The 19,020-nt window shown below is 43.1% G+C and overlaps 2 protein-coding genes across 4 annotated transcripts in view; both read right to left on the bottom strand.

The window, feature by feature from the left end:
* Window positions 1–1,230: 1,230 nt before the first annotated feature.
* On the bottom strand, window positions 1,231–14,464 carry WFIKKN2 (WAP, follistatin/kazal, immunoglobulin, kunitz and netrin domain containing 2). Its single transcript, XM_044296562.1, has 3 exons — window positions 13,074–14,464; window positions 3,106–3,221; window positions 1,231–2,813 (listed from the first exon to the last, which is right to left on the bottom strand). The coding sequence occupies exons 2-3, from the start codon at window positions 3,202–3,204 to the stop codon at window positions 1,314–1,316; spliced, it is 1,599 nt and encodes a 532-aa protein (XP_044152497.1). The 5' UTR covers window positions 3,205–3,221; window positions 13,074–14,464; the 3' UTR covers window positions 1,231–1,313.
* Window positions 5,257–19,020, bottom strand: part of LUC7L3 (LUC7 like 3 pre-mRNA splicing factor) — a 29,174-nt gene continuing 15,410 nt past the window's right edge. For 2 of the 3 annotated variants that reach the window (XM_044296563.1, XM_044296564.1), the window contains exons 10-11: window positions 14,440–14,630; window positions 12,645–13,175 (exon numbers count right to left, since the gene is read on the bottom strand). In XM_044296563.1, coding sequence (XP_044152498.1) covers window positions 14,473–14,630 — 158 coding nt within the window. In that variant the 3' untranslated portion in view covers window positions 12,645–13,175; window positions 14,440–14,472. Of the gene's footprint in view, window positions 5,464–12,644; window positions 13,176–14,439; window positions 14,631–19,020 lie in introns of those variants that run through there. The other variant, XR_006390251.1, reaches the window with a different exon arrangement.

The raw sequence follows: 19,020 nt of genomic DNA, 5'->3' as shown, positions 1-19,020 counted from the left end.
ATGTACAAGAATATAACTACTATAATACTGCTCCTATGTACAAGAATATAACTACTATAATACTGCTCCTATGTACAAGAATATAACTACTATAATACTGCTCCTATGTACAAGAATATAACTACTATAATACTGCTCCTATGTACAAGAATATAACTACTATAATACTGCTCCTATGTACAAGAATATAACTACTATAATACTGCTCCTATGTACAAGAATATAACTACTATAATACTGCCTCCTATGTACAAGAATATAACTACTATAATACTGCTCCTATGTACAAGAATATAACTACTATAATACTGCTCCTATGTACAAGAATATAACTACTATAATACTGCCTCCTATGTACAAGAATATAACTACTATAATACTGCTCCTATGTCAGGAATATAACTACTATAATACTGCTCCTATGTACAAGAATATAACTACTATAATACTGCTCCTATGTACAAGAATATAACTACTATAATACTGCTCCTATGTACAAGAATATAACTACTATAATACTGCTCCTATGTACAAGAATATAACTACTATAATACTGCATCCTATGTACAAGAATATAACTACTATAATACTGCCTCCTATGTACAAGAATATAACTACTATAATACTGCTCCTATGTACAAGAATATAACTACTATAATACTGCTCCTATGTACAAGAATATAACTACTATAATACTGCTCCTATGTACAAGAATATAACTACTATAATACTGCTCCTATGTACAAGAATATAACTACTATAATACTGCTCCTATGTACAAGAATATAACTACTATAATACTGCTCCTATGTACAGGAATATAACTACTATAATACTGCTCCTATGTACAAGAATATAACTACTATAATACTGCCTCCTATGTACTAGGAATATAACTACTATAATACTGCCTCCTATGTACAAGAATATAACTACTATAATACTGCTCCTATGTACAAGAATATAACTACTATAATACTGCTCCTATGTATAAGGAATATAACTAGCTATAATACTGCTCCTATGTACAAGAATATAACTACTATAATACTGCCTCCTATGTACAAGAATATAACTACTATAATACTGCCTCCTATGTATAGGAATATTACTACTATAATACTGCTCCTATGTATAGGAATATTACTACTATAATACTGCCTCCTATGTACAAGAATATACATTAATAGAACTACAAGTAGGATATTTTCACATCTGACCAAAGTTTCTCTTTAATTAAAAGTTGACATATTAGTAATTTCAGAAAAATACACTCCTTTAATTATTATACGTGCTCTATGATCATCAATATATCATGGCTGCCCTAAAATTTCTTTCAGGAGGTCACAAGTTTTATTGTGGATGACTTCTCGAAGTTTTCGCACACGACGGGCACTTGACATGCCGACAAAGCTGTGTGGCTGTAGGACTGCCATACCATTATGTGCATCACCCATGATTATGAGCTGTCCACTGACAGTGGTGACATTGGGGCATGGACAACTCCAGTCCATGTTGAGAAGAGTGATTTCAAGTGGTTGCTTTCCCAAAAATTTCAGTCCCATTTTCTCATCCTTTAGGATTTCTTCCACCGAAACAAGAGCAAGTCCAGATTCTTGCTCTTCTGTCAACTCTACTATACGTCCGAGGATGGCAAAGTCACTTTTACAGAAGCTAGTGACCAGCTTCTGCCGAGGCTTGCAGATTTTGCACTTCTGGTTTTTGGGGAACGGGCAGGATTCCTCACACAATTCTTTGCTTTCAAAGTTGTTTTCATTGCCAGCACACCCACCGTAAATAAAAGATTGGCACTGGCTCAATAGCTTGTTGAATGCCCATCTTGGCTCGTATGCCTTGCATGGACCTTGGAGGGCGGGATAATTACAGACGTTGACAGGTCCATTCATACACGTCAACATGCATGACTCATAGGTCTCAAAATGATTCCTGTTACTGTTGCAATTGCCATAAACAAAGATAAAACAATTATTTTTCTTGGCATCGAAATACCATCGTGTCTGCTCTTCCCCGCAGTCTTCACTGTCCGGGGGCTTTAGGCACTCATCAGTTGGAAAAAAAGTTTGATTTCCTGACTTTTCCTTGGCAGGTTCCTCTTTGACGGACAAGGGGAAGTTGATCTTGATGATGCCACCACTGTTTTTGGCTGTACATATGTAGACTCCGGTGTCTTGTAGTTGCGTATTATAGATAACTAGCTGGGCAATGTTGGTGACCACTATGTTCGCAACCACATGGTTGGGCCGCATGACTAGGTTTTCCTTTCCTTCCTTTTCCCATGTTATTTCTGGTTTAGGTTTTCCAGTAACATCGCAATGAAAGCTGACAGTGTCCCCAACGTTGACAGTCTTGTGAGTAGGGTTGTTCACCAGAACTGGAGGAACCAAGTTTACAATGGCTGTTTCAGCTGATGGGATGGTTGGGTTGGCTGTTGTCTCTGATGGAAGAGGACTGGTGTGCGGCCAGGTGAGGTGATATTTGCAAGTGACTACGGTTAAAGAGATTCCCTTGGCGCAAGCTTCCGCATCCATAAAGCACTTGTTATAGTAGGTGAGCCCGTCGGAGGCGCAGGTAAAACTTGGTTCCCTCTCACATCTATCTTTGCATTTGCAGATGGGTTGCCCATCCCAAATGTCACACTGAGAACCCTGCTGAATGCACATGAAGAGGTCACAGGTAGCCTGTTTGGGCATCCCCACAGGTCCTTTCCTTCCCTTCGCATCCATGTATCGAGCTGCCACACAGCTCTTGGTTCCACAGACATTAGGACAACATTTTTCATGAGGGTCACATTCCTATAAAAAAAATATGTTATCAATACAAGAAAAACATGAATGTAATTTTTAAAAATCTAAAAAATATCTTTGCACTAATATTAAGCCCCTATAAAAAAAAATATTCACACCCTTAGACTTTAGTACTTAGACTTTAGATTTAGTTTAACCTTTCAATGTTAACGTGAAACAACTCTCTAAAAAAGTCACCGACTCTGCTTATATGAATGCGTTGAATAAATTTTCAATCCCCTAAATTAACTCTGCGTCTCCACCCCAGAGCATAAAATGATATGACGCATAGTGTACTTACTTGATCGGCTTCGCACTCTCTTTGACAGGTGCTCTGAGCATCCACCCATAAGTTTGGATTCATTTCGTTAGGACATAAGCCGGCATGGGAGTACCTCATGTGGGGTACAGCTTGTCCTTTCAGAAGTAAAAACAGAAGGATCACAATGCGGGTACCTGCAGCCCTCGTCCCCTTGCAGGCACTAACGAATCGGGAATGCATTTCTGGTCTCGTGGCTGAATCCCGAATTCTAGCCTTGTAACCGTAAAAAAAAAAAAATGAAAATAAAAAATATTTCTGAGCGTGTCTGCTGCTCTGTCCACTATAAAGTGCTGTCAGTTATACAGCCTTGCCCGATCTGCCCTGGATTAATGTGCTTATAAAATTAACCCTTTGATTCATGGGGGCGGCATTTGTATATTTACGGTACGATTTATTCCTTTGGCCCATTAATTAATTCAGGAAATCTTGATTTCTTCAGACAATACTTTTTTTGTCCAAGGCTTAGTCTGTGAATTTCGGAGGGGAAAAAAAAAATTATTCTGGAAAGACTTTAAAGGCTTCAAGTTGTGGTGGAGCCCCCTCCCTCACTTTATTAATTGTTCAGTTCACGGGTGGCTGGTCTTTAATTTATGTAATATGACGAAACAAAATACAGCGACTTTTGGGTCATTATATAAAACATTTGAGTTTAATTGGGGGAGACACGTTTACATAGGACTGCTCATTATTCAGCGCGACACAGAAGCTTTATATATCAAATTAAAAGCTTAATAAATTCCTTCGCAGGATTATACAACATAAGACCGTTGTTCTTTGTTAGATCTCAGTGAAACCTTAACGGGAAGAAAAGCCCTAATGAATGGTCCGCCTTTGAAATCACTATTTTTACAGCTGTAATTTCTCTGTCTGAGCCGATTAGCAAAATCCAAAACACAGACTGGTTATTGTCAGCGCGCCGTACTCGGCACAGCCAATCAAGAGTTCTATAACCAGAACTCGCAAATGTCCCTTTCCGAGATGATACAAATCACAAAGTCAGCGACACAGGTGGACGTAAGGGTATGCCCACAGCAATTGATCACAGCATGACCACAACTTCAGCTTCTCGATTGCAAACAACCTGACCATGTTTTTGGTGGTGGCTTCCAACTATATTTTTAAAGGTGCAACATTTCCCGAACCACTGCTAAGTCAAACCAAGCGTGTTCTGTATTTGTATATCTAGTGTAGACTAAAGGAGAAAGTGCATTTCAATCTATATGTGTAGACAGGACACTTGACAGGAGATGAGAAGAATGACAACATTTATTGGCGCTGCTCCTTCACCTTGAGGAAGAAGAAATATCTCCATAAAAAATAAAAGCTTTCTGTATTGATACCAAGTTTTATGCATTTCAATCCCGGAATGGGAACTTCATCAGGTCTGTTTCAGACAAATCATACGAGACATGATGAGTCTTTAACATTGTGATTGAGAGGACCATTTCTTGTAGGAACAGGTTGATGTAGTGACAGCTGAATGGTGACGCTTGAACATCCCAGAGGATTTTCATCATCCTTATTGAAATTTGGTGGTGGGTGATGTAGGGGGAGATCTATGGGTGGGGAACAGAAATAATTCTTCTTTTTCTTCATTGATAAGCTCCAAAATGACAGATTTAAATTACCGTAATTATATTTTTGTCAACTAAAATCTTGAGGGCTTCCTGAGGACCTTACGATCCTGCATCACTATGACCCTTCCTTTATCTCCTGCCCCGATTACAATGTTGTTGTTTCTACTTAAATTCTTTAAAAAAAAAAAAAGTTTTTTTATTTTCTTGATAAATTTTTCAAATGTTTTTGTCCCGAGTTTATTAACTTAAAATCCCGTGACTCTCCAGGTTACGAACCTTGTGATGTCATAGATAAAACTTGGATTTGGCCTGGACATCCTGATGGTTACATTCTGCCAAAGAAGTTCCAACTCCACGATTCCTAGCTGAATGCCTCCACAAGGTACAACTAAAACCAATTCAAAAACATTCATTTTTTTGGGGGAAGATGGATGGTTTAGGCCTTAGGATAGCAGATCCTTATTGTTTATAAAACTTGAATTCTCGTTTTTGTGTTCAATTCACTTCCCCTCCGCCTACAGTATCTCTAAACTTTCTTTTTGTATTTTTTTTAAAGTATTTTTGATGCCATTCTTTCCTTCCTGGAATATTGGAGAATTAGGTGTGTTCTGCCTTGTTAACTGCTCTCCTTGGAATCTGAAGTCCAAATATGAAAATAAAAATGTCTTGTGTGGTACTAATGGAGTGATAAAACAGGTGGTTTCTCGACTCATAGCTCTGGCAACTTCGTGATCACGGCATCCATACTCCGGTCACTGATCTACCCCATGCAAAAAAAAAAAAGTTAATGTACACATCCTGCACAATAAAGTAAATATGCAGGTGCACACAACTGAAAAAAAGGAGAAAAGAATAAACGAAAGTGTATGATCTATATATAAACTAATTCCACCTTTTACCTTACATTAAACATGAGGCGCTTAGCAAATACATTTGTGCCCATCCACCAAGAAAGGTGACCTCAGTCTATTTAATATATCTCTCTATCCCATATGGGCATCTAAATTCAAGGAGAGCCGACTAAATTGGCTAACTGTAGCTATGGCTGAAGCTACGTTAAATAAGGTAAACGTGAAGATGGCTCAACGTCCTGTTCAGTTTTTGCTGTGTTCCCTATTCATAATTTTTAAAGATTCTCTAGTGACTGGTACAGTGCCAAGCAACTAGCACAAGACAAATGTGGTGCCCATATTCAAAAAGGGATCAAGGTCTTCCACAGTTAATTATAGACCAGTAAGTTAGGCCTCATGCACATAAGTTGTTTTTTGCATCTGCAAATTGTGCGTCTGTCCAAAAAAACGGATCCACAGATCCCATGTAATAAATGCCTATCCTTGTCCGCAAATGTGAAAAAAGTAGGACATGCACAATTTTTTTTGCTGAAGAGAAACACGGACAAGGAACAGAAACGGATGAACTATCAGTATTTTTGGCTGACCCATTGAAATGAATGGGTTCCCATCCTATCCGCAAAATAAAACGGAACCGAGGCCGAGATAAACAACTGTCGTGTGCATGAGGCCTTACTGTTTTGGGAAAAATGTTTGAAGGCCTTTTACAGGACTATATACAGAAGTATGTGACTGCTAATAATATTATGTGATAGCCAGCATGGGTTTACCAAGGACAGAAGTTGTCAGGCTAACCTGCTTTGTTTTTATGAGGAGGTGAGTAGAAGCCTGGACAGAGGGGCGGCTGTGGATGTAGTGAGGTGAGAAGCCGCCTGGGCAGAGGGGAGGCTGTGCATATAGTGAAGTGAGTAGAAGCCTGGACAGACGGGTGGCTGTATAGGTACTGAAGTGAGTAGAAGCCTGGACAGAGGGGAAGCTGTTGATATAATGAGGTAAGTAGAGAATTTGTAAAGCCATTTGATCCTGTCCATCATAGAAGGTTATTATGTAAAATGAGGTCTATAAGCTTAGAAAGTAAAGCTTGTAATTGGATTGAAAACTAGCTAAAGGGCCGTGTCCAGAGAGTTGTGGTCAATGATTCCTATTTTAAATGGTCCTAGGTTATAAGGTGTACCCCAAGGTTCAGTGCTGGGTCAACTATTATTAATGTTATGGAGGTAGTAGTACTGTTTCTATTTTTGCAGATGACACTAAGCTATGTAGTACTGTGCAGTCTATAAGGGATGTCCATAAACTACAAGCTGACTTGGACACTGAGTGTTTCGACGTCCACTTGGCAAACGAGGTTCAATGTGGATAACTTTAAAGTTCTGCATCTGGGTAGTAATAATCTACAGGTATCATATGTCCCAGGGGAGGTAACACTGGGAGAGTCACTTCTAGAGAAGGATTTGGGTGTCCTTGTAGTTCCTAGATCAAATGACAGCACACAATGTCAATCATCAGCTTCTAAGGCTAGAAGTATATTGTCATGTATTAAATAAGGCATGGACTCGGGGGGACAGGGATGTTACTTTACAAAGCGTTGGTGCGGCCTCATCTGGAATATGCAGGTCAGTTCTGGGCACCAGTCCATAGAATGGATGACCTGGAGCTGTAAAAAGTACAGAGGAGAGCGACTAAACTGATCAGGGCATTGCGGATCTTACTTATGAGCAAAGTTTTAAAAGAATAAAATGTATTTAGTATTGAGAAGAGACGTGTAAGGGGGAACATGATTAACCTGTACAAATATAGAAATGGGCAAAAAAAAAATAACAGTGAAAAGCTGTTCCATGTAAAAGTTCAGTCTCCAGAAGTACCAAGGCTTCTCTACTGTAAGAGCTGTGACTCTGTGGAATAGTCCCCACAGGACATGGTCACAGAAGGAACAGGGGACGGGTTTATGAAAGGCTTATGTAAATTCTTAAAATGAAATAACATTAATACTTCTGAAAATGTGTTGAATTCTGGTCTCAACCCCTTTTATAAAATTCACATCTCAAAGGAAAAGTAGGAAAACAGAATAAAAACAACATAAATTTGGTATCGCCATGATCAGACTTATTACTGATAGAATAAGGCCTCATGCACACGGCCGTTGTTTTGGGCCGCATCCGAGCCGCCATTCACTTCAATGGGGCCGCAAAAGTTGCTCCATTCTGTGGTCCACAAAAAAATATAACCGGTCCTATTCTTGTCTGCGTTATGCGGACAAGAATAGGCAGTTATATTATTGGCTGTCCGTGCCGTTCCGCAAATTGCATGAGGCCTAAAGGTTATGCCTCATGGCAAACAGTACCTAATTTATAATGCAAAAAAAATAAAAATGGTGGAATTGCTATTTTTTCCATTCCCACCCAACAAGCGCTAATGCAGCTACACTGATAAAATAAAAATGTTATAGCTTGTGGAATGTGACAACAGAATTTTTTTTAATTAAAATTATTTGATCCTTAAGGCCTAAAATAGGCCGGTTCTGAAGGGGTTATAAATATGGGTGGGAAAAACCTTGTGCTCTTTTGGGGGTTATGAAATTCTAATTACTGGTGAGCCTTATTAACATCTTGTCAATCTCCACAGTGGCACTGACAGGAGGAATAACGGAAAGCATTTTAGGGTGGGACTGCTGCAGACGAGGCCTTACCATTGTCCCCCTTAGTCCAGAGAGGTGACCACAGCCCTGGCTATGTTAAAGATAATACAAACCGATCCATTCTGAACGGATGCAGACGGTTGTATTATCTGAACGGATCCATCTGTGCAGATTCAGGACGGATCCACACCAAACATGTGTGAAAGTAGCCCAAGTCACTTGTATTAACATTTTAAGTAGTACAAGGGCAATGTGAGGAGGTGAGACAACCCCTTTAACAAGGGCAGCCATCATCACCGTTCCAACGCCTGGCTCTGAAATCTACATGTACTGACAAGAGTTCAATTGGCGCAGTTTGGATCCCTAGAGCGGGGTGGTCAATGAAATCTACTGCGCACGAGCCAATCATACTGTCAGCACATGCGCGGTGACAGGTCTCATGATGTGGACTCAGAGTCATAGGGATCTTAGATGCTGCACGTTAGGGCGAGCAGACCCACGGTAAGGGTGGAACGCTGATCCACAATACGAAATCCACTCATCTGAAACTGGTCCAAGAAACAAAATAGGATATACTCAGGATCACAGGTTACATTTGGGCCTCGTTTTGTGATCAGCTGCACCAAATTACAGGCTTCCCAGAGAACAATGGAAAGGGTGAACATGGGAATGTGGAGGCGAATCAAAGCCATGATGGAGGGAGGAGACTATGGGCTGACCGGGACAGAAGAAAGAGGCGGCTGATATACAGTTGCAAGAAAAAGTATGTGAACCCTTTGGAATGATATGGATTTCTGCACAAATTGGTCATAAAATGTGATCTGATCTTCATCCAAGTCACAACAATAGACAATCACAGTCTGCTTAATTTAATAACACACAAAGAGTTAAATGTTATGTTTTTATTGCACACACCATGTAAACATTCACAGTGCAGGTGGAAAAAGTATGTGAACCCCTAGACTAATGACATCTCCAAGAGCTAATTGGAGTGAGGTGTCAGCCAACTGGAGTCCAATTGATGAGATGAGATTGGAGGTGTTGGTTACAGCTGCCCTGCCCTATAAAAAACACACACCAGTTCTGGGTTTGCTTTTCACAAGAAGCATCGCCTGATGTGAATGATGCCTCGCACAAAAGAGCTCTCAGAAGACCTACGATTAAGAATTGTTGACTTGCATAAAGCTGGAAAGGGTTATAAAAGTATCTCCAAAAGCCTTGCTGTTCATCAGTCCACGGTAAGACTAATTGTCTATAAATGGAGAAAGTTCAGCACTGCTGCTACTCTCCCTAGGAGTGGCTGTCCTGTACAGATGACTGCAAGAGCACAGTGCAGACTGCTCAAAGAGGTGAAGAAGAATCCTAGAGTGTCAGCTAAAGACTTACAGAAGTCTCTGGCATATGCTAACATCCCTGTTATCGAATCTACAATACGTAAAACACTAAACAAGAATGGATTTCATGGGAGGATACCACAGAGAAAGCCACTGCTGTCCAAAAACATTGCTGCACATTTACAGTTTGTACAAGAGCACCTGGATCTTCCACAGCAGGACTGGCAAAATATTCTGTGGACAGATGAAACCAAAGTTTAGTTGTTTGGAAGAAAGAGGCACAAAACCTCATCCCAACTGTGAGGTATGGTGGTGGGGGCATCATGGTTTGGGGCTGCTTTGCTGTGTCAGGGCCTGGACGGATTGCTATCATCGAAGGAAAAATGAATTCCCAAGTTTATCAAGACATTTTGCAGGAGCACTTAAGGCCATCTGTCCACCAGCTGAAGCTCAACAGCAGATGGGTGTTGCAACAGGACAACGACCCAAAGCATAGAAGTAAATCAACAACAGAATGGCTTAAACAGAAGAAAATACACCTTCTGGAGTGGCCCAGTCAGAGTCCTGACCTCAACCCGATGGAGATGCTGTGGCATGACATCAAGAAATCGATTCACACCAGACATCCCAAGAATATTGCTGAACTGAAACAGTTCTGTAAAGAGGAATGGTCAAGAATTACTCCTGACCGTTGTGCACGTCTGATCTGCAACTACAGGAAACGTTTGGGTGAAGTTATTGCTGCCAAAGGAGGTTCAACCAGTTATTAAATGCAAGGGTTCACTTACTTTTTCCACCTGCACTGTGAATGTTTACATGGTGTGTTCAGGAAAAACATGGTAACATTTAACTCTGTGTGTGATTAGGTTAAGCAGACTGGGATTTTCTATCGTTGTGACTTAGATGAAGATCAGATCACATTTTATGACCAATTTGTGCAGAAATCCATATCATTCCAAAGGGTTCACATACTTTTTCTTGCAACTGTATAAGGCAGATTAAGCTATACGTAGTGATAAAAAAAAACGACCAGTAAAGTATAGCACAAGGCAGACAAAACTGGGAAGAACGGAGACACATCCCACCTCTTCATGCAGAGAGGCGATGCATGTAGAATCCCCTTGAAATCCATCACTACATTGGTCTAGCAGGGAGCAGACTGGACTCTGCCTTGTACAGGCTAAGATCCGCAGTAGTCGGATAGCGCGGTCACAGCGGAGATTTTGGCATTACAGATTTAGGTCTAATCTGTTTCTTGATATAATCACAGTCACAAGGCTCGAGAGCTCCCAAATTATTATGTGCCGAAATAACTAAAGAACTTCCTGCAAAAGCCATCATTAAATGTTCAGCAGATCTGTCTCATGAGAAGAACAAAAAAAAGACCCCCCCCCCCCCCCGACACATTCTAGTCACCACCCCATCCAAAAAATACATTGGACCCCCAACGATTCCCGAAATGCGGTGCGTCCTGACACGCTGACATTTTGCTTTGTTTTCCACCTTATACTTCATGCCCTGGGTCACAACTTCTGTTACCTAAAGGCCAGGGGGGGGGGGGCACATGACAGACGCCATGTTAAAGGGGTTCTCTGGGCTGCAGATAACGATGACCTATCCTCAGATTGGTGGGGTTTGCTGTGGTACCAGATAGCATACGGCTCTGAACACTGTAGTGGTCATGTCTCAGCTCCCATCCAAGTGAGTGACGGTAAACTGCAGTGCGCTGGAAAACACAGTGTACACAGAGCCTTCTGCTTCATACACTGCATAGTCTCTGGTGGGGTGCCAGGAGCAGGACCCCCATCAGATACTGATGACCTATTGCAGCACAGAGAACCCCCTTTAAGTCCGATTCACTCAGCCCATGGATGCATTACACAAAACTAAACTGCATGGCGTTCTACCATTCTGCCGCCACCGTAACGTGGGCGCAGTTCAGCATTCCCCGACCTACCTACCTCCTATTTACAAGTGAGCATGATCGGAAAGGGTTCTATTACTGGGCCCTCACATGTTCACTAAAAATAGGGCCACCCCTGGGGGCAATGGAATGGAGTGGTGGTTAGGCACGTGTACTGCTGCAATTTAACCCTTTCATAGAGTTTATTTTTCTGCTCACAAAGCTGTTTGTTTGCAGGACAAGATGCCCTTTCTAATGACACTATTTACAGTTGCATACAATGTGGTGAGGAGCGGGGAAAAAAAACTAATTTATAAATGGGGTAAAATTGAAAAAGAACACGCAATGCCACCCAAAAAATTTGGGTTTTGTTTTTATGGCATTCCCAATACCATAAAACTGACCAGTTACTTTCATTCTCCAGGTCACTACTAATCTGGCAATACCACACATGTATATTTTTTTATTGCATTTTTTTTTAAATAAGTCTCCATATTCTGACCCCTATAACTTTTTTGTTGGCAGGGGCTCCATAGAAATGACTAGGCAGCAGCCCCCCTGCGGCTAACACACTCTGGCTCCCCAGATCCCCACCGGGGGGGCGCTAGAGCATGCGCTCCTGGGTTTACAGCATTCAGATGCCCTTGGTCAGGATTGACATTGGGAGTGTTCAATGTCCATGATCTGCATTACCGCCAGTCATGAATATTAGCCACGAGTGCCTGCTGTATGAAACCTGAGCAGAGCGGGCGCCATCTTTAAAGTGCCGACGTAAATAGCCGTATACTGGTTGGGAAGAGGTTAATGCTGCTGGGACAGAATCTGCCAATCTCGGGCTTGAATGGAGGAGCAGGGTGCATGCCTGACCAATGTTCAATTCAGATGCCTCTGGCAAAATGAGCTCGGGATCCCCATCCTAGTGACGGTGCGTCAGACCTGCGATAAATTCTTTGTACGTGATGACTGGTCTGACCTCTGCGAACAAGGGACATCAAGGCAACTCACAGAGTAAAGGGTCTGTAGCACGTCTCCATTCAAATGAATGCGGCCATGCTACAGACAAAAGGGACACAGTACTAGACCAGCGCTGCGCCCTCTTCATTCTCAGGTGGTGTCCCAGAGGTCGCTCCTCCATCCTCCCATTACTTATAACCTATAACACAGTGAAGCAGTTTTACTCCTAAAAAGTTATCAAAAATAGTTCAAAAGACACCGAAAAATAGACAGTAACAAGTTTATTTGAAAAAGCATGTAATACCAAGCCAAGTAACAACAAAGCACATTTACATCAGGATTTAGAAGATGCTTTTATTTGATATTCTATTACTACTTGTAAAAAAAAAAAAAAAAAAAAAGTTTAAAAAAAGTTCACAAACTGTTTTTCAAAGTCCGAAAATTGCTATTTTTTTTTTTTAAAGCAATATGCAAGGCGGGTTTTAATAAGTGCCTGCATTTTTATATTTAATAACTTTACAGTGCGTCCTGACCATCTCCAGGACAAAACCTCTCAAAACAACGTCAGGAATTAAACTCTAGAGAATTACTTCAGTTCTTAACTTAAGAACCTGCTAAATTTTTGTGTGTGTTTTTTTTTTTCCATTTTTTTTTTATTTAATTTTTTTAATTCTCTATACAGGTTTCGGTCACCTCATATAAAGTAGATCTTCAATTAAGACATCTTGGGAGGGGACGGGTGGAGAGAGAGAGAGAGAGAAGGGTCGGCTCTTCGTCTTCAGCACGACGTCCTATCTGGTAAAATGCGCAGAGAAATAAAAAAAAAATAAAAGAAAACAATTAATCGCCAATAATAAAAAATAAAAAAAATCTCATTGAAGGCAAAACGGTCTAATCTGGGTCTAGCGCTGTCCCCCAAACCCTAACAACCTTCATGCAAAGTCATATAGAGCAGAAAAAGGGATTCGTCTCAAAAAAAGGAAACGACTTTGGAAATCTCCGCTTTTTCCGTCAAAGCCAATGACACTGCCTGGGTAACAGAACGCAACGTTCTCCTACTTGGTAGGAAAAATGTAAAGACATACCTCGGTAAAAGCTTGCACTGAATGTAACATGGCCCATTTATAGCGAGCACAGATTTGCATTTAAAATCGTTAATAGAATTTTGTATAAATGACATCACTGCATCCCTAGACACAGTCGAAAGAAAATTTCCAAACTGTTAAAACTGTCAGAAACAACAAGTCTAACATGTAAAAGAAATAGAATAAAAATAAAAAAAAATATACACAATTCGTGACTTTGCTTTGTAGACAAAGACAAAAAAAATAAAAATACACAAAAAAAATAAAAAATGTATATTAAGCTTATGCTAGCACGCAACATCATTCAAAACATGGATTTTGGTAGAGAAAGGAGTACCTGTCAAGAGTACCTGATTAGTATGACTGAATCCTTGATTTTTAATTTGGCATTTTCAGGGGCCCGCTTACAACGCCAACGCTGAGTGAGGTATGGCAGAGAGGTGGTGAATTTATTCATAAACCCTACACTTCCATCAATCCAATGCTACGAGGCTCTCGAGAACAGACTGCATTAGTATGGAAGGCAAAGACTCCAAACATCTCACAATGACACATCTTTAGACTTTTTTTTGTTTGTTTTTTAACGCCATCCAGATTTTTTTTTTTTATAATCATTTTTTTCCTTTAAAATAGAATTGCGCCTCCTTAAAGTGACCGGTACGGCCAGCGAATTATTCAAAATCTACACATTTGCTGTGTGCGTTAAACTACGACAAGCATCAAGACAACATCTGGGAATGGCGCGTGTCTGATCAAGAGGGCGCGGTGTGGGGAGAAGAGAAGACTGGACGGGCGTGGGGGTCACTACAAATACATAAAATGGTATACCTCGACTTATTCTGCAGGACTACTGAGCCTCCCTTTCATGGCAAGTGGCATCTTCTAGAGCGCTCTTCATCCGTGCATACTTACGCTGCACCGTTACATTCTAGCAAAACATAAGAGCTATGGAAAGTGAGGCACCAAACACTTACCTCTGACTGATCAGAGGTCAAATCAGATCAGTTTTAATTGGACTGAGTGTCACCTTCAGATTTTACGCCCTCGTTGGCCCCATTCACTGAGGTCTGGGTGGACAACTCCTTAGAGTCAGATTTGCGAGATTCGCTCTGTCTGTCTCGACTGCTGGACTTGCTGCTTTTTTTGTCGTCGGAGCTTCTTTTATCTAAGGGGTAAAAAATGATAATAAAAAATTAAATTAGAACCCTTATATGTGTATAAACTACTACGGGGGTTGAGGACGTCCCTAAAAAGATTACAAGGGATCATGGGACTCCACAACAGAGCAGACGTACTGATGTCCTCTAAGGCTAAACGCACACGATCAGGATTGAGTGCGGAAAATCCGCACCGTAGGTCATGTACATTGTATTCTATGAGAATTTGAAATTCTCAATGCACACAATGCGGATTTTGACCTAAAATTTTATTTTCATTTTTTCCTGACCGGACTTTACTTCACTTAGTAATACCACATGTGGAAAATCTGCATCAATTGACCGCACATGAATCCTGAATGTGTGCATGTACCCTAATGGCTCTATATTAGTGACCGATTCCCTGTAAAGGTCCCGCCAAGGACAAGGTGGGATGAGACTACTAACAGGAAAACACCTCACCATAATGCAAGGCAAAGGGCCACCCAAATACACAGGTGTGCCAGGCCCGCAAGAACAAGAGATGGTCTAATGACCCAGGGGACTGTAAGGCAGTGTTCACACTAGGGTTGTTGCGGGTATCGAAATTTCGATACCCAATCGATACTTTTGTCCAGGTATCGCGATTTCCATTTTTTCTATACTGGGCTGCGCAGTCTAGCATCACAGAACATGAGCGCACTGCTGTCAGCGCACCCAGTGTTCCCACAGCACAGGGGAGAAGGAAGCAGTGTCTCCCCCTTTCCCCTGTGCTGCTGCCACCAATGAAGAGAGAGGGGCGGGCGCACTGCTGTCAGCACACCCAGTGTTCCCACAGCACAGGGGAGAAGGAAGCAGTGTCTCCCCCTTTCCCCTGTGCTGCTGCCACCAATGAGGAGAGAGGGGCGGGCGCACTGCTGTCAGCGCACCCAGTGTTCCCACAGCACAGGGGAGAAGGAAGCAGTGTCTCCCCCTTTCCCCTGTGCTGCTGCCACCAATGAGGAGAGGGGCGGGCGCACTGCTGTCAGCGCACCCAGTGTTCCCACAGCACAGGGGAGAAGGAAGCAGTGTCTCCCCCTTTCCCCTGTGCTGCTGCCACCAATGAGGAGAGGGGCGGGCGCACTGCTGTCAGCGCACCCAGTGTTCCCACAGCACAGGGGAGAAGGAAGCAGTGTCTCCCCCTTTCCCCTGTGCTGCTGCCACCAATGAGGAGAGGGGCGGGCGCACTGCTGTCAGCGCACCCAGTGTTCCCACAGCACAGGGGAGAAGGAAGCAGTGTCTCCCCCTTTCCCCTGTGCTGCTGCCACCAATGAGGAGAGGGGCGGGCGCACTGCTGTCAGCGCACCCAGTGTTCCCACAGCACAGGGGAGAAGGAAGCAGTGTCTCCCCCTTTCCCCTGTGCTGCTGCCACCAATGAGGAGAGAGAGGCGGGCGCACTGCTGTCAGCGCACCCAGTGTTCCCACAGCACAGGGGAGAAGGAAGCAGTGTCTCCCCCTTTCCCCTGTGCTGCTGCCACCAATGAGAAGAGGGGCGGGCGCACTGCTGTCAGCGCACCCAGTGTTCCCACAGCACAGGGGAGAAGGAAGCAGTGTCTCCCCCTTTCCCCTGTGCTGCTGCCACCAATGAGGAGAGAGAGGCGGGCGCACTGCTGTCAGCGCACCCAGTGTTCCCACAGCACAGGGGAGAAGGAAGCAGTGTCTCCCCCTTTCCCCTGTGCTGCTGCCACCAATGAGGAGAGAGAGGCGGGCGCACTGCTGTCAGCGCACCCAGTGTTCCCACAGCACAGGGGAGAAGGAAGCAGTGTCTCCCCCTTTCCCCTGTGCTGCTGCCACCAATGAGGAGAGGGGCGGACGCACTGCTGTCAGCGCACCCAGTGTTCCCACAGCACAGGGGAGAAGGAAGCAGTGTCTCCCCCTTTCCCCTGTGCTGCTGCCACCAATGAGGAGAGAGAGGCGGGCGCACTGCTGTCAGCGCACCCAGTGTTCCCACAGCACAGGGGAGAAGGAAGCAGTGTCTCCCCCTTTCCCCTGTGCTGCTGCCACCAATGAGGAGAGAGAGGCGGGCGCACTGCTGTCAGCGCACCCAGTGTTCCCACAGCACAGGGGAGAAGGAAGCAGTGTCTCCCCCTTTCCCCTGTGCTGCTGCCACCAATGAGGAGAGAGGGGCGGGCGCACTGCTGTCAGCGCACCCAGTGTTCCCACAGCACAGGGGAGAAGGAAGCAGTGTCTCCCCCTTTCCCCTGTGCTGCTGCCACCAATGAAGAGAGAGGGGCGGGCGCACTGCGCCACCAATGATAGGACGACCTTTTTATGGGTTCGGACTTAGTTAAGTTACCAGGCTACACAGGCACCTGAGGGGTTAACTGCCGCTGATTTGCTGCCAGTACCTACCTCCTGTATTAAGGGTTAATTATCATTGATGGCGCAGTGCGCGCCCCCCCCCCCTCCCTAGTATTAGAATCATTGGTGGCGCTGCACCCCCTCAGTATTAAAATCATTGGTGGCAGTGGCCACACAAAGTCCCCTCACCTCCTCCATAGCTCTGTGTGTTTTTATTTGGTAAAAAAAAACTATTTGATACATATGCAAATTACCCTGAGATGAGTCCTGTCTCTGACTCATCTCACGTACAGGACACATCTCAGGGTAATTTGCATATGTATCAAATCGTTTTTTTTACACAATAAAAGCACACAGAGCTATGGGGACTGGGTATTGCGGATGTGCTAGTGGCCATCTAGCAGCCCATGTCCTCAGCTCTATACACAAAATCCCGGTGACAGGTTCCCTTTAATTTAGTAAAAGATGTTTTATTTTGAAAAACGCTGCATTTCAGTTCTGGAGTTAAGCATAACTACATTTCTGCATTATCAGTAATGTGTGTGTGCTTTTACCTTGAAAATCCAAGCAAATAGACCTCTAGCACAATTCCCTTAAAATATTGCATTGCATATCGTTATCGCAATTTTTAGGGCCCTAATCGCAATAGCACAAAATTCCCATATCGTGCAGCCCTAATAAAATATATATCTCTATATCTAACAAGTAGCAGCACACCACTAAATGCACTAAGACTGAGTGAACAGGTGAACCCCTTGGTGTTTTTAATCAGAGTGAAAATGGAGCTGGACCCTCCATGTTAGAGTAGGTCCCACCTGATAAGAAGCTACCTTGTCGTCTGGTAGGTGGGCCTGACATATTTTGGATCAATAACATGCGCTGAGAGCTTCTTCACTGCTTTGCAGTAAGTATTGGCGTCATGTATTTGACCCTGTTCACACACTCACCTGTTCACTCAGTCTTAGTGCATTTAGTGGGGTGCTGCTACTTTATTTGTTTGCTGTATTATTGCTGGGTAGCTTGCACCTGCGATTTGTCTCAGGAGGTGCTGTTCTGTTTTTTGCTTATATGTATGTATATTAGGAACACCATACTAATCCGGTGTTGGACCCCCTTTTGCCTTCAGAACTGCCTTAATTCTACGTGGCATTGATTCCACAAGGTGCTGATAGCATTCTTTAGAGATGTTGGCCCATATTGATAGGATGGCATCTTGCAGTTGATGGAGATTTGAGGGATGCACATCCAGGGCACGAAGCTCCCGTTCCACCACATCCCAAAGATGCTCTATTGGGTTGAGATCTGGTGACTGTGGGGCCATTTTAGTTCAGTGAACTCATTGTCATGTTCAAGAAACCAATTGGAAATGATTGGAGCTTTGTGACATGGTGCATTATCCTGCTGGAAGTAGCCATCAGAGGATGGGTACATGGTGGTCATGAAGGGATGAACATGATCAGAAACAACGCTCGGGTAACTCGTGGCATTTAAACGATGGCCAATTGGCACGAAGGGGCCTAACGTGTGCCCAGAAAACATCCCCCACACCATCACACCACCACCACCAGCCTGCACAGTGGTAACAAGGCATGATGGATACATGTTCTCATTCTGTTTACGCCAAATTCGGACTCTACCATTTGAATGTCTCAACAGAAATCGAGACTCATCAGACCAGGCAACATTTTTCCAGTCTTCAACAGTCCAATTTTGGTGAGCTCAGTGCAAATTGTAGCCTCTTTTTCCTATTTGTAGTGGAGATGAGTGGTACCCGGTGGGGTCTTCTGCGGTTGTAGTCCACCTTTCTTTCCCATTCTGACATTCAGTTTGGAGTTCAGGAGATTGTCTTGACCAGGACCACAACCCTACATGCATCGAAGCAACTGCCATGTGATTGGTTGACTAGATAATCGCATTAATGAGAAATAGAACAGGTGTTCCTAATAATTCTTTAGGATAGTGTGTTATATATATATATACACACACACACACACACACACACACACATCACGATTCACCATTTTTTTATGGAATGCATGTGGCTTTTTTGGTTTATTTTTTTTTCACGCGGTATCGAAA

The sequence above is a fragment of the Bufo gargarizans genome, chromosome 6 (genome assembly GCF_014858855.1).
Source record: "Bufo gargarizans isolate SCDJY-AF-19 chromosome 6, ASM1485885v1, whole genome shotgun sequence".
Lineage (NCBI taxonomy): Eukaryota > Metazoa > Chordata > Amphibia > Anura > Bufonidae > Bufo > Bufo gargarizans.
The sequence above is the reverse complement of the archived record's forward strand: the minus strand, read 5'-3'. Positions and strand labels throughout refer to the sequence as shown.